Source organism: Periplaneta americana, chromosome 5 (assembly GCF_040183065.1).
Source record: "Periplaneta americana isolate PAMFEO1 chromosome 5, P.americana_PAMFEO1_priV1, whole genome shotgun sequence".
NCBI lineage: Eukaryota > Metazoa > Arthropoda > Insecta > Blattodea > Blattidae > Periplaneta > Periplaneta americana.
In genome coordinates, this window is record NC_091121.1 from 86303565 (window position 1) to 86319663 (window position 16099).

The 16099-nt window shown below is 33.8% G+C and overlaps 2 protein-coding genes across 11 annotated transcripts in view; one reads left to right on the plus strand and one right to left on the minus strand.

The window, feature by feature from the left end:
* Positions 1 to 5714: 5714 nt before the first annotated feature.
* Use1 (Vesicle transport protein Use1) lies at positions 5715 to 15039 on the minus strand. 9 transcript variants are annotated; one of them, XM_069826168.1, is made up of 8 exons: positions 14916 to 15039; positions 12960 to 13128; positions 11480 to 11529; positions 10196 to 10274; positions 9497 to 9644; positions 8719 to 8894; positions 8427 to 8568; positions 5715 to 6866 (listed from the first exon to the last, which is right to left on the minus strand). In XM_069826168.1, the coding sequence occupies exons 2-8, from the start codon at positions 13059 to 13061 to the stop codon at positions 6826 to 6828; spliced, it is 738 nt and encodes a 245-aa protein (XP_069682269.1). In that variant the 5' UTR covers positions 13062 to 13128; positions 14916 to 15039; the 3' UTR covers positions 5715 to 6825. The 9 variants fall into 9 exon arrangements, with proteins under 9 accessions (XP_069682269.1, XP_069682265.1, XP_069682266.1 ...); XM_069826164.1 differs by having other exon boundaries at positions 14832 to 14978; XM_069826165.1 differs by lacking the exon at positions 14916 to 15039 and adding an exon at positions 14701 to 14829.
* The window catches only part of LOC138699946 (leukotriene A-4 hydrolase), a 50300-nt gene continuing 48949 nt past the window's right edge, over positions 14749 to 16099 (plus strand). For both annotated transcript variants that reach the window (XM_069826159.1, XM_069826158.1), the window contains exon 1: positions 14749 to 14890. In XM_069826159.1, coding sequence (XP_069682260.1) covers positions 14839 to 14890 — 52 coding nt within the window. In that variant the 5' untranslated portion in view covers positions 14749 to 14838. The remainder of the gene's footprint in view (positions 14891 to 16099) is intronic.

Below are 16099 nucleotides of genomic sequence, written 5' to 3' on the forward strand. Positions count from 1 at the left end.
TACACAGTGCCTACAGTTCTTATTATACAAAGCAACACTTGATTACACTAAAATACACATTCAGATTTAAAATGTTCTTGGTTATTTACAACCATATGTGGTGATATCTCCTGTGTAATATCATGTGCTGAATATACCAATATAGGCTATCTATTTTTCCTCCCATTTGTAGTACTTTCCTTTCTTGAACATCACGGAAACTTTAAATTCACCACCACAAGCTTTTGTAACTTCCTCTGCTTATCTGACGTCTTTTTTTCAAATTGATTATTTAACGATGTTGTATCAACTACTAGGTTATTTAGCCTCGATGGGATTGGTGATAGTGAAATGATATTTGGCGAGATGAGGTTGAGGATTCGCCATAGATTACATGACATTCGCCTTACAATTGGGGAAAACCTCGGAAAAAACCTCAACCAGGTAACTTGCCCCAATCAGGATTTGAACCCGGGCCCAATCATTTCACGGTCAGATGTGCCTACCATTACTCCACAGCAGTGGACCGAACATGGGTTATGTACATTAATTCTTTTGACTTTCAGTTAGCTTTCTTAAGAATACACATAAAGAAATGTAGTGTTTTCAGGCTATCCTTGTAATATTAGTGACTTATTTCAACCAGTTTGTTACTAAAATATATACAGTACCTAAGTGTTTACTTGTGGCACTGGTGATCCATTTAATTGGTATATGAGACGAATTTAATTTTGTGTTTTACAGAAGGATACATATTGATTTACTTTTGCTCACATTGATTTTAATTTTATTTGTTGTAGTCCAGTTTTCAATAACGTCAAGCTAGTTTTGCAAGGCGGTGATACAAGATTTATCACTAATTTTTTCTATATATTATACAGTCATCCACGAATAACCTTGCCTGAGAAGTGGCATTTCTATTCAAATCCTACAATAATTTTCAGTAAATATTTTGCACCGAGAAGCTATTATACATTTAATTTTACTTCTGAGACCAGTGAAATATATGCCAATTTTATTAGAAAGGTGCATGTATAATTATCCAATAGCATGATGTTATCTGCAACAAAAACTAAAGGGCATGAAAGAAAAGAAGAAAACATTAATGCTGTGGTTCTTAGAGTTCCATTAGAGTTACACGTTCATTGTCCACTGAAAGTTGTATTTCTCTATTGAAGTGTAAAAGAGAAACTCTCATAAATTATGTCAGAAACAAAGAGAAAGGCACCACCCAAATATGTGGGATAATTAATTTAATAATGTTATTACCGGGACTTGAAAAAAGCAATCATATGTAATGGGTGGGGAAAAAAATACTTTTTAATCGCGCTTCTATAGTTCAACAATGCAGACTATTCAGAGTTTTGCCTGACAGGTGAGCTACCATAAATTCCTTGAAGTCCTAGTTATTATTGAAGCCAAATGTGTGTCTATTGTCAAGAGTCCATTTTATTTATACTTGTTAAGACATCATTCATAGACTAGTTACCGCTTTCAGTTTTGATACTACATACATTGAAATTAATCTATTATTATTCGTCCTATTTATACATTTATATTGAATGATTCGGTCTACCTTCATAACACATCTCATCAACAATACTCGATAAAGTTGAATTAGCTTCCATGCTGCGTTGTATTTATTTTGTCATGTTCCTATAGCAGGAATATTAAATAGGAATTCCTTAAAACAGATTTATATTCACTCCTATGCCTTTATATAGAATACCAGTACATATACTGTATTTCTTAAGATTTGGTTACTTTATAAACAGTATGTTAGTGAAAGAACTCTTTTTTTCATATTTAATAATTCTGGCATGTGTCATTAAATATGCTTGAGACCTCTGTCTCTCTGAATTACTCTTTACTAACTGGAAACATATTCCAAATTTATATTTTAAAAAAGTATTAAAATATCCTCACAATTTAGAGCATAACAATTCCCGAAATAATCATCCTACATTAAATTATTAAGATAAAAATGATTCAATCTATCGCTTGTAACAATACCTTTATGGTCCTAATAAATTAAGAAATAATTTACATCCATCAGATTTATTTTAAAATGGCCTGCAGTTATTATTTTGAATTTTATTTTACCTTAATAAATTGAGTTAAGGTACAATAAAATTTCATCAAGTTTCAAACAAAGTAATTCCATCTTTCCAACAGGGGACAATAAATACTTAAAGTAATGCTAAACTCGAAAAACTTATTGATGCAACTTAATTTCATATTCTATACCACTAGCACCAAAAAAAAGTATCCTATTGTTCATACTGATTCAAGATGAATAATTTCTTAGTGTTTGTCCATTCCACTTTTTTTATTGTCCTTCCCATTTCTATTTCTCTCATTTTTAGTAGGTACTTCACATGTAATATATGTTTTATTTTAATACATATAATGACCATGAAGATAAAATGGATTTGAGGGAGGTGGGGTATGATGATAGAGACTGGATTAATCTTGCACAGGATAGGGACCGATGGCAGGCTTATGTGAGGGCGGCAATGAACCTTCGGGTTCCTTAAAAGCCATTTGTAAGTAAGTAAGTAAGTAATGACCATGAAGATATTTGGATATGTCTTACAAAATTCTTGCTGAAGACCATTGTGGTAATATTCTGCCGCATCTGTAGTTTGTACATTTCGAAATTTTCGTGCTTCAGCCCAGAATTCAGGCGGGGGGAGGGGAGGTTGATGTGCCAATGTAGTTTTCCAGAATATAATAATATTCAAAACATTCTCTAATAGGAGGGGCCTCTGATATTAGCTCTGCAAAAAATCTGATACCGGTACTTCTGTTGCTGGTAAATAAGAAAGAACGAAATATAAAAATTTTTAACCACTTTCGAATTTCAGGTGCTTTGTGTCTCAGCTGCTGGTTTGATATACTGTTTGTTTCCTTTAATTTTCCAGAGCAAAAACTGTCCTAAGCGAAATTTACACTCTGTAATTTTAACACTGGGAACATTTATTTTGGCAGCATTGTGTGATGCTATTTCATAATATAACAAGAGCTTTGAAATGATTAACTGCTAACTACTTACCTGGGTGAAGCGGTTCCTGTGATTTCTGAAGTGAAAACCGTTCAATTTATAAGGAATTTTTTTGTGGAGATGCAGTTGATTGTATATGCAAGGTGTAAAAGTGCCTAAACTAACTGACCCCAATGCTGTCATGGAGCACACATGAGGCCATATATCGTATGGAACCTACAATTTTTTTTTAATTAATCGTATGGGGAAATGAAAATTTTGTCTGTAAGGAGCCATACGGCATATGGTGCCTAAGTTTTGTACGTGGAGATCTATACAGATCTTAGATCATCTCTTCCTGTTCCTACTGTACTTACCGCCTATTTTGTTTGATGTTCATAAACAAAAATTATCCACCTCTTCAGCACTGGAATCCAGAATTATATAAAATAATGGTTGAAAAACAAGAAGTGCTGCAAATATACACTCCAATATTCATCGAGACAAGTGTGCATCTATGGTGGTGCTACATGGTGTATTTTTTAAATCAAACTTGTACAATTAAATTGTAAAGCAAAACAATTTATTTACTTCTTCTTTAATATTAAAAAAAAATAATTAAATGGCAATTGGAGAGATAGAGAGAGGAGAGTAAAATATATTTCAAGGGAGAAAACAAGGGGTGGGGTGTATGGCCAAGAAAAAAATTACCATGACAGCACTGACCAAACCTAACCTGTTTACAGACTCATGTATGCAAGGTGAATAAGCGCAGTATGAAGGAAACTACCTCAGCGCTAGTTTAACTCTTATAGATGAACTACATAAAGAATTTCAAGTGTCAATATTGTCTCAAAGGTTTCTGTGTAACAAACTTCATTTAGAAATGTCCATCTGCGATTATGTTAACTGCAGAAGGAAGAAATATTGTCGTCATATGAAGTTACTCAAATTTCCAATTAAGGACAAGGAAAGGCTACAAAAATTATTTTTGATTTCACCCTTATAAATTGAACTATTTTCACTTCAGAAATCACCGTAACTACCTCAGCACTAGTTTCAGTAATTTAAGGACCAGTATAAAGTAAATTTGATTAAAGTGAGAAAGAAATTCGTAAGGGAGGCGGTCAGGAGGGATTGAGGTTGTCTACTAATTCGTTACAAACAACTATTATAGGCTACGGTATTTCATTTGACTAACGATGATTTGTAGAGAGCAAAATACCTACAGTAGGGTAAAGAATCTAAATCAGTACGTTTATGAGAACGGATATAAAAGTGTCAGGAAAATAACAGAATTACCGTATATTGCAATTAACTCTGCATTGGCAGAGAAACCGCACGGGGTATCTTAAATCTGTTGAAAATTAGAAAATTGTGTAAAAAAAATGCATTCAGAGCGAATTTTCCAGCCTGATAATATCTCGCCCACGTTATGGACATAATTCAATACCGTAAGACTGATATGAAACGAATACTAGAACAATTTGTTAAACAAAGACGATGTTCAGTAGTTATTTAACAACATACAGAGCAAATAAAAACACAAACGCATATTCTAGCAATAGTTCAGATGAAAAGAAAATGATTAGTACGACCGCTTATTTGTAAAAAGAACACTGCCAGCTGTGTAGCCTACATGAAGCAATATATCAGGTCTACGTTATGAACACGTTGAATTTAATGTGGACGAGAAATGTACAGTTATTATTTATCTGCTTCAATATCGCATCATATAATACACCTGTAAAATGAAAACGTGTAGGGGGAGGGAGTTGTAATTCTTCCCCTTTCGGATAAATTTCAGAAGAGGGATATCTGCTTTTCCTTCATATTCGAAAATTGTAATCTTGGTCACACAAAATAAATTAGTGCCTTTTCGTGAGCATCATGATGTGCATTCAACAAACGCAGACAAATCTGCTCTTTTTAGTATTTTGTGATAGTTGTTGCTAGGGAGGTATTGTATACTGAAAATTAAAAACAATTAGTTATCGTACATCAAATGATGACAGATTTATATATTGAACGCAAACAACATTATATCAGCCATGTACCAAAATGTCATCTATGTGTGTTGATGAATTTGGGTAAAACAAGCTTCTGTATGCTACAATTTAACGACACATCAAAGTCTTATTGTAACATAACCTCACTTTACAATGAGAAAGAAATTTGGAGGTGGCATCACGTAAAAAAGTCTTCCCACAGTCGTATTACTGTATGTACTTTTCAGGTACTCTGCCATCTAGTGTTTGTTATCGCAAGCTCATTTCTCGACACTAGCGACGCATAGCGTCCGTTATTTTCCAGTTGCGTCCAAATTTAACTTAAGCTTGAGCGATCTGTTTTATATATGATCTAGGCTATAACCTATAAAGATTTAGTTGCACAGCTTAACATTTCGGTTAAACTGGTTTTCAGTTAACAGAGGTTTTACTGTACATCCTTCTCCCTTTCCTCAAAGTCTTAATGGTGCTATAATTCGAGTAATTCTGCATAAAATTAAATTGCTTAAAATACACAGTTTTTGTTTCCCTGGAAATTTGACTTGAAAAATATTTTTTATTTACTGTATTTAAAAATAATTTTATCTGAAGATTTACATTACCCAGGATCTCATTTCATTTTTTTTTTTTTTTTTTTTTTTCGTATATACAGTGGCTCCAGTTAATTACAGAATCTCAAAATTAGTACCAATATCTACAATGAGACAAGGTGAAGGAACAAATAAAAAGAAAATTGTGTATAATTTTAGTATTTTAATGTATATGGAATTGTAGATCAGGTACATAAAATGTGAGACAATACACCTCTGAAAATATGAATATATATAAAAAAAAAGATAACATGAGACACTGTAAAATTGCAAGTGTTTTAATCACAATCAGCTTTCTGCCATCTTATGTGAGACAAATATAAATTACAGGTATACACAAATATTATACACCACTTACATATATTTTACTATATTTGAATTATAAAGTACATAAATTCGGAGCACACCATTAAACAAAAAATAAGAAGAACCTCGATTATCTCTCTTAATTAACCAAATGGATTATTATCGTAATCACGAAAACCTAGGTACAGTTTGATCTGCATGTGAATGATGACGACAGAGGAGGGGAAGGAGAGGTACAGTAGAGCCTCAATCACTGCTCCACTATAAACTGCACTTATATCAGTGCAGACCCTCAATAGTTCTTCTGATCAAGATGAAACTTTATTTTCGGATGTTACTTTACTTCAGAGAATTGTAGTAAAGCCCAGAAGAGAGTGACTGACTTCTTTACAAGGATATAAGAATAAGGGAACAGATTATCTGTCTTTTTTGATTAACCATTACTCCCCTTCCTTTCTTTACAATGGATAATCATGGTTCTACTGCATTCTATGCTGTTCTGCATGAGGGAGAAAGCAATAGTAAGTTATTTAGAATAGGTGTAGCTTGGACTTCTCCAGTGTTGGTGATGAATATAAACAACTCACGACATTTTGAAGATTGCTCTATCTTTACATTCAGGAAAATAAAAGGATGGTCACTCAGGTGGATTTTAGCTGCTTATAGTGACTTCAATATGAATACCTGTCCTGCTTTGCCTCTCGTCTTTTTATTTACCTTGTGGCGAACTTAGAGACAATATTTGAAATGATGTGGAATTATTACATTCATCACCAGCAATGGAAGAAATTCAAGCTACACTTTACATTTCATTATTAAAAAATATTGCACATCCATGCATTACTGGTGTTGATCTTCAAGTACTCCTACTGCAGACAGTTCAGTTTTAAATGCTAAAAAATATAGCTTTCTCTATATGCAAGTAAATATAGTATTTTAGTATACTTATTATAGTTTTTCAAGTTCTCTTCTTCGTAACTTTCATAAACAGCACCATATCTGGAATGAAATTAATTGTGTATAAATTATGCACTTACAATTATTATTGCAGTAACAACCAATTTCTGGGAATTACTGCTAAAAGCTTAATAAACGATGGAAGGCGAAATTGGGAAAAAACTTGCACTGTTATATTTTGTAAAGAAACGAAGTTTAACAGTTCTTTTCTCTGATAATACTTTGTAAACACAGTAAGAAATATTTCTTTATAGGTTAGAATTAGGATTTTGGATATTACACCACATCCTGAAACTTGACATTTTCAACATTTCGGAATTACTTACAAGTTCCGTCATTAGGGCAGATAGGTAAGACTAGAGGGGGTTGCCTAGTCTGTTGGGCTTGTTGTACCAGCCTAATCCAGACAACTGAGCACTTAAACTCTGCCACTTGACATTTTAATATTGTTATTTGATCATGCAACTTAAAATCCCTATTAAATATTCTATTGATTTACCATTTAGCCTTGTGTGTGGTAGGTTATTGAGGTTAAGTGTAAATAGTCAACTGTTAATAAATATTAAATAAGTAATTAACCAAATAATCTATTTATATAATTATGATACTTTTTTTAAACTAATAGCAGGTACTTGACTGTTCGTTATTCACCCATAAGAAGCCCGTTGTGTAGACCAATTTACAGACAGATTCGTTGCCCAGGATGCGCCAAAGGAGACCTGTCTAAGCAACAACTGCAATGAGGATGATAGTGGAAATTTGTTGAGATGCCACGGAGAATCCTGGAAAACACCTGTGTTACCTACACCACAGGCTAGCCCAACACAAGTTATAAATTGGGGGTACTTCAGGGATCGAACCTGGGTCCACAGGATTATAAGTCTAGTGCTCTAGCCACTAGACCAACGTGGCGGCTATACTTACAAATAAATATCGACAATATTCTCTACCTTACAGATCTTATATTTTATTTCTGCCTCTGTGCAATGTCACATTTGCAGTGGGGAGGAGAGGAGATGGCAGAAAGGTTGTAACTCTTTTTAATACATTGAACATTTGAAATTTAACGGTCACTGACCGGCAGAAATAAAATGTAAGATCTGTATGCATATGTAGATATTATAAGCAATGAATTACATTTATTTTTCCTTTATCAATAAAACCCATGGAAGTAAGTATGATGTTCCAAGATGCAGGACTGAGTTCAAATTCTGTCAGTCATTTTTGATCGGACAGAAGTTTTTGTGATATTCATGAAAGAAAAGAATTTCTCACATATATATTATATGTCGATTCAGTGCCATTATTGTAGGTCCGAAAATATGAAATTTTGGGTACTTATCACATGACAGACACTTGAATAGATTTTTGTTCCTGAGGGAGGAATATTCACTTCTGATATCAGAGGCATATTTAAGATTAATAAATTCTCTATGTACAACACTCACGCAATCAGTCATTCTCTCTCTTCTATCTGCCTGCTTTCAACTCAGGTGGTGGGAGAAGGGTTCAATGTTATGGCATGACATAATGGCTTTGTGGAGCCAACTATGCCCATTCCTGCTATAGAAAATATTTTTGAACTTGATAAATAATACTTACTAATAAAGATTATGACGACAACTGCAATCATTACCCACATCCAGCACTTATAAGCACGTTTACTATGTTCCTCCAACCTCTCAGATTCCACTTTAAGTTTTGAGAAATTCCGGTCAGTCAAGTTTGATGACTTCTCTATTGACTGTACAAAACAAACTATTTTGTAAATAACGTATATGAACGTAAATTTCTCACATTATAATATTAGTATTTATGTGTGAAGACATCCATTATTAACACCCAATATTTAAATGAAAAAAAAAAGAGAGAGAGAGAAGGAATAAAAACACACCTCTGTATCTTTTTTAATAATACTGCCTGCAAGCTGGGACTGTTCCTTGAGACTTCGAGCTAGTAATAACATATCATCAGCAATCTTTTCTTGCATGGAATGATGATACTTAAGCAGCACATCCAAGTCTTCTCCAGTGGACTTCTGCTTCCTTTGTCTCAAATTATGTTCAGATCCTGCAAGTAAAAAATAATATAATAAAAATGTTACCGTTTCTTACTCCCAGCACCAAGTTAAATGTCCATATTCGCTGAGTACAGTGGTGTCGTAGTTAGCATGACTGCTTTGTATTCGAGAAATCCAGGGTTTGATACTAAGAGCTAGCTATACTGATTTTTATATATCGGTGTTCAACAGCACCTTGTATGTCAAAAAATGAACAAAATGAGACTTTACTTTATCACTATTAAAAAATGTATTTCCGAATCTTCTACAAACACATCTCATATCAAGGCATGAACAAAAACGTTAGAAGAAGTTTTACATATCCTCTTATGTCAGATATTTGTTTGTTATCAAGATATTAAAATGTTTTTTCACTGTCCCGTAAAATTGAATATTTTGACATATAAGGTTCCTGTTCAACACCATTGATATTTACCCTTGTGTATTTATTATAAACTCCGAAATCTAATTATAACATAGTATGTACAAATCACATTCCACTACTTTTTATTTATTATTAATGCTTCTATTATCAAAGAACTATATTTAACTCTGTTCCAGTTAACAATAACTAAACAAATTGTGAATTAGTAAGATAGACGATATAATGAACCTTTATCGTTTTGAAACAGCTGGTCCCTAAGCTCCTTGGTGTATTTTGAAGTAGTGGTTTGATGGATTTCTTTTGTAATTCCTTCTGATGATGTTGCTGGTCCATGTGAAAGGAGTTGTGCTGCAACTATTTTCTCTGCTGGATTTGTCTGGAAAAAAAAAATTACAATTTTAAAGCAAGAGATTGATGTATACCCGATATTTTCAACATATCAACCTATGCATATAAAAACACACAGAACAACGCTACTGATTATGCAACTGTTTTTTTTCCTTGGTTATTTAATGACGCTGTATCAACTACTAGGTTATTTAACATCAATGGAATTGATGTTAGCCAGATGGTATTTGGCGAGATGAGGCCGAGGATTCACCATACATTACCTAACATTCACCTTATGGTTGGAAAAAACCCAACCAGGTATTCAGCCCAAGCGGGAGCTGAACCCACGCCTGAGCACAACTCTGAATCGGCAGGCAAGTACCTCAGCTGACTGAGCTATGTCAGTGGCCACTATTTCTCATAAAGACATTATGGGGCAAATAAATTTAAAAGAAATTGTAAACAATTTCAATAAGACATATTAATTGTTAGTGAACCTAAAATCAAATATCAATTCCTCGTCATTAAAAGGATATCTATTGAGGAATCCATTTTGAAGTGGTGTCAGTATTGGTTAATATGGTTTTGAATGCTCACCAGTTTGTGTGTCTCGATAATTCCTTTCAGGAACGTAACTCTTCTTACATACTCTGCCATTGTGTCTTTACTAGGTTTGCTGTAATATAATATATTAAAGTACTCTTTAATAGTAAAAAAAAATGAAATGCGCTCATAAATGGCAAAACGTTTATGGATGAATTTAAAGAAATATAATTTGCAAATGTATTCTGGAATGGTTAATAGTTAATATTTCCAAGAAGGATGTTTTCACAAAACTTGTCATCTACAAAATTTCGTATTGAGTTTTTGTCCCCCCAATGGCAGGGCTTTTAACTTGCTGCTCGCAATGATGATAATGGGGAATTGTTGAGAGTAGACCTACCTAGAGAAAAGCCCAGCATGCCTTCACCATGGGCTTGCCTAACACAACTTATAAATTCTGGGTGGATCAACCTTAAACTTAGGTTCCTGGCTTATAAGTCCAGGGCTACACTGAGCTACCTTGGTGGTGTATTTTGAGATATATATATATATATATATATATATATATATATATGTTGCTATACGTTTTGTGACCTCAAGAATTGATTGGTGTTCAGCAAAATTTCTTACTGCTAACGAGAGTTTAACATGAAGTTAGCAGGTTTTCTCAAAACTGTCCATCTATGAATGTCGGGTATTCACAAAAATGATCTAATCATACAACCATTAAGAATATATTTCCCCGAATTAAATATTAAGCAAATATTACTTTTCCTTGTATTATTTTGTTTAGTATGTTTGTTGCCTGACTTGTCAAATCAATTCTTATTTTGGTTAGCTTCAGTACTCAGAAACAAAACAATTTTTTTCTTTATTGGCAGCGATCATGGCTGAATAACTGTGTGTTTTTTTTTTTTTTGTGGCAATGCTGTGCATATTAGTGTATATGTCATTTGTGCCTCGGCTTAATTTTTTATGATTATAATGAAGATCCTCTTCTGAGGTCGAGACACCCAGTAGGTCAGATTCTGTTCGCCTCATATGGTAGGATATGAGTATGGAAGTTGGAAGCAGGCAGGATGGATGAAGACGGTGATAACACCCTAGTAAATATGATAACAAGTTTTATGAAAACATCCCTCGTGCAGATTGCTGTGCAAGATGTCATTTATAAGAACATCTTCAATCCAATGAAAACTTATCTATAGCCTATCAGTTAAATGTTTTAATATAAAATAATTCAAAGTAATTAATAAGCCTATATGGTTATATCGAAGCCAATAATACATACACCTATGTTTGTATATAATTATAGAGAAGGCTCTTGAACTTACGTACTTTGGAAGTTTTTGAAGGTCTGTAACCATTTCATCGAGGGCTCCAATATACTAGGATGAAAATCAAAAGTTAAAGCTCATTTGAAGAGATACAAGAAATCAGAGAAACAAAATTTATATACTCATGACTTCAAAGATTCAACCAGCTCGATTTCCGATATTAGACTCTTTAATCTACTTTACATAACATTTTTTAAGTCAAACACTGGGTGACCAGACATACTCTTTTATAAGTTCATATACTCTATACCTGTAGGCCCTATTCCTCTCTCTCCAAAAAAATCCCCAATTATACTTCTTTCCCTTATTTTTACTTTCATTTAAATTTAACGTATTTCCTAACTGAATTTTTTGTAATTTTAAAACTTCGAATACAAGGAATGTAGTTGAAATTTAAACATAATCAAATCTTAAATTTGACAGTTGTGAATTTCACTCGCTAGAGATTACGAAAAGATATGTTGGCAGCTTTCATAAGAAAAATGTGTGGTCCGCAACTTGACTGTGAATACCATTTTCTATTGTGCAGTTTGCTTAGTCGAAAGAAGATGTTGAGATTAATGAAATGCAAATCTTTGAAGTGGCTCTTGCTGGTAGTTGGATTAAGTGTTTTATTTTATATAATTGTATTAATAAGGAAATGAAATGCCAAATGTTTATAGGCTATAATGGTAGCAATTATCAAACTCCTCCCCACCCTCCTATTTTCAGTACTATTGTTTTGTGCATGTGCAACTGTACTCTATACCTATATACTACTTTCGGTGAATAAATTTCTGGTCACCCTAGTCAAATAATTACGCAACTGAGATGTATACCTACCGGTATCATTTAGCCTATATTAACTTCTTGGTATAGACCTAATTTTTTACAACACTTCTCTTAATCCTAGCCAATGCATAGTGGTCACGAATCTAGCGAGACAAAAATATTTTTGGTTACCCTTGAAGATGTAAGTGGTTCAGTATTACTCTGAACATATCGCCTTATTATGATTCAGTTTTTAAACAAGAGTAATCTAAAACAATACTGTGTGGCTGAGCCTCAAAGTTGAATGTTTAGATGCTGACTTCGCATCTGGTGTCTGACTGTTATTGCCATTGTGAGATTAGTTAGTGGCTGCCAGGAAGTGTGAACAAGAGGAAGTTCTCACTCTTACTAGATTTTAAAAATAAAAGTATGTATAAATTTTTGGTATAATAATTATAGATGTACTAGTATTCGTGAGGGGAAAAATTCAATTATTACTTTTATTCTATAACATCGTTAAATAAACCATAATTTAAAAAAAAAATTTAGACAAAGTTTGTATATAAAACAAATATGTTACCTGTAACTACTATACAAAGTTTCATAAAAATGTATTACATAGGAGAGAAGTTATTAATTTTGTTTCTCTAGATTTGCGTTTTGGACCACTGTGCAATAGGGTGACGTTGTAAATGAACACAAATTCAATGATCAACGACAACATACAGTACCTTATCTAGTCTCCAGTCTTTTTGAGGGTCATCTTTAGCCATATGCTCGCATTGTGAAAGCAATCTTCTGAGATTTACCTCCAATCGTGACATACCCATCATATAAATTATATAGTAAAGATACTAAATTAAAGAAATCACTGGTAGTTAATTCCTCAAATGAAATAATCTGCAATGAGATTAAAACACTAAATTAATGTCAAATTTACAATATTATTATCTAAAAGTACTCAACCTTACATATTCCAAACAATGTTGCTCACACAATCTATTATGTACCAGTATATTTTTTTAATCTTTGGAGAATCTCTCCTACATGAAGGTCGACAATTTTTCGAAGTCCTGAGGAAGAGCATTGCGCATCCATAATCGGCTATTTAACGATGCTGTATCAACTACGCTGTTATCCTAACGTCGATAAAATGGTGACAGATTGATAGTGGAATGAGTGTGGAGATTCGCAATGGGATTACCAACTTTACTTGAATGGTTTGCAGATGGAAAGTGCGACAATAGGTACAGATCTCATATTTTCCCTCTGCCTCTGTGCAACAACACATTTGCCCGGGGGAGGCAAGGAGATGGGAGGAAAGTTGTAATGCTTTTCAATATGCTGATACCCATGTTGTAAGAAAAGCTACTTGAAATTTAACAGCCACTGACTGGCAGAGATATAATACGAGATCTATACCACTGTGGGCCCTCTTGTGCTACTTCTACAGGTCAAATCTTGGGATGAGAGGGAGAAATGTAACCAAGTAATCAGCTTACGAAAAACTCTAGCCCACTCAAGAGGGCCGTCTCGGTGTTCGAATCCCAAATATCTATATAAAATACCTACTTTTTTACTTTTGACATATACATTTTGGGAAAATTTCAGTATATGGTTACCTCATTGTCAACAATTATCTTAATACTAAAAAGAGCAGATTTGACTGTCGAATATGCATCATCATACTCACGAAAAGGCACTTTTCAATGCCAATATGCCAATAATTTATTTATTTTGTGTGCACAAGATTAGAACGTTGTGGGAAGAGGAGAAGGAAGGTAATTGTGTTCTGAAATTAAGAGGGGGAAGGAAGGTACCGGTAACAATGTTCTGAAATTTATCCAAAATTTTGTTGATAAGATGGTCTTGGTTTGACAAGCAGCATGGACAGAGGTTATGTCGTATTGCTGTATGTATATAGCATATAATGAATGGATTGTAATCCGTGAATGGGAATTGTATAACATTTATTATCACACACTAAATTTATTTTCATTTCTAATTACACGCCTTTGCCAGCACTGCTGACGTACCTCTCAGGTTTTATAACCACACATTACTTTCTAATTAAATAAGAGCAAAGTTACTATGTTCAAATGAATCTGTTCACTTTTATTACATACCGGTACCTTGAATAAAATGATCCAATTATTTATACCTCTTGTTAGAACATATTTTCATCGTTATGAGACGGGATATGTTATGAGAGAAAGTTGTACTCTACAATTTGGCACTCTGTATTTGCAGTCAATCATCTTCATCAGTGATACCAATATGCTTATAAATAACATAACCTCATCAAGAATGAAACAACAGTGATGTATCTTACGTGAATAACTACAGATTCATTAATAGAATGGCAGATTTATTATGCGTCCATTTATAAGTCCAAATGTAAACGATCAGGAAGATAATGCTGTATAGTTTTAATATCTAGCCTGAAAAGTTTTTGCAGTTGGTCATTGCTACCTATCAATGATGAGTGCCGGTTTAACTTAATATGTTTCCTGAATCCTCCTGTCCTATAAATCCTAAAACTAGATCAGTGTAACAGTTTTTCTCATCTTATCTTATCTTGTTAACCGCATCACATTTCACACCTGTAAAATGGCGCCTACAAGTTTGAGTCCCGGAGATCCAAGCTCCTTCTCAAGACCAGGTATAATAATTTAATTCATACGTACTTATTTTTAGTCAATCACAGCTGTAAGACAATTTATTTTTATGTTGAAAATTATAGAAAATAAATATTAATGAACATTTAAAGTGGACTGAATGAAACCATTAATTTCGCCACCGGCGTAGCTCGGTCGGCTGAGACGCGTGCATGCCGATCCGGAGTTGCGTTCGGACATGGGTTCGTTTCGCGCTTTGGCTCATTACCTGATTGGATTATTTCCGAGGTTTTCCCCAACTGTAAGGCGAATGTCAGGCAATATATGGCGAATTCTAAGCTTCATCTCGTCAAATACCATCTCCCTGTCAACGCAAAATAACGTAGTAGTTGAAACAGCGTTGTTAAAAAACAATAAAAGACATTAATTTTGAGTAGCCCCTTCCCCCTTCTCTCTCCTTTTCTACAATTTGAACTCAGATTTGGACAGTTTATTCTGAACATGATCAAGGGGTCACTGACACTTCATGCTCATGTCAAATGAGAATCTCATTTTCTTTACTCCAAGAAGTCGAAGTGTGAAAATTTGGAGTAAATCGAACCTAGTGTTACAGTATTACGCCCCCAAGTTAATTTGCGTCCTGTGAATGCAAGAGTGGCGACCCATTTATAGTGGAGTACGACAAGGCTGTGGCCTTTCACCACTTCTGTTTATTATATATATAAATAGAATCATTCAAGATTGGCGACAGACACGACATGGATTTATTCCAATTAATCGAAATTTGCAGCTTGATGCTTTACTTTTCGCTGATGATTTAGTTCTCATGGCATCAACTGAAGATGATTTACAATATTCAGTACACAATTTAAATAAGGTCAGTGAAAAATATAACATGGAAATTAATATTGAAAAATCGAAAATCATGTCATTTTGTGGGAAATTCCCTGTACCAAGCAAAATCTGTTTGAATAATAAAATAATAGAAAGAGTAAATACCTTCACTTATCTTGGCTATACACTATCACCTTATGATGAAGTAGATATTGCTGAAAAAATATGTAAATATAATAAAACAATGGGGATCATTAATAAAATCATGAAACCCTCACTAGTACAAAGACACACAAGAATAGGCTTGTATAAAACCTTAGCACAGCCAGTATTAAGCTATGGTAGCGAAGCGTGGACTGTGAAGAATAAAGATGTCAGTAGAATAACAGCAAGTGAGATGAGGTTTATGAGAGCAACAG

Coding starts and splice junctions, on each gene's coding strand:
- Use1 (XM_069826168.1), bottom strand. CDS start 13,061: ATGATGGGTATGTCACGATTGGAGGTAAATCTCAGAAGATTGCTTTCA. Junction 10,275..11,479: donor GACCTTCAAAAACTTCCAAA/GTACGTAAGTTC, acceptor ATTATATTACAG/CAAACCTAGTAAAGACACAA. Junction 8,569..8,718: donor TTATTAAAAAAGATACAGAG/GTGTGTTTTTAT, acceptor TGTTTTGTACAG/TCAATAGAGAAGTCATCAAA.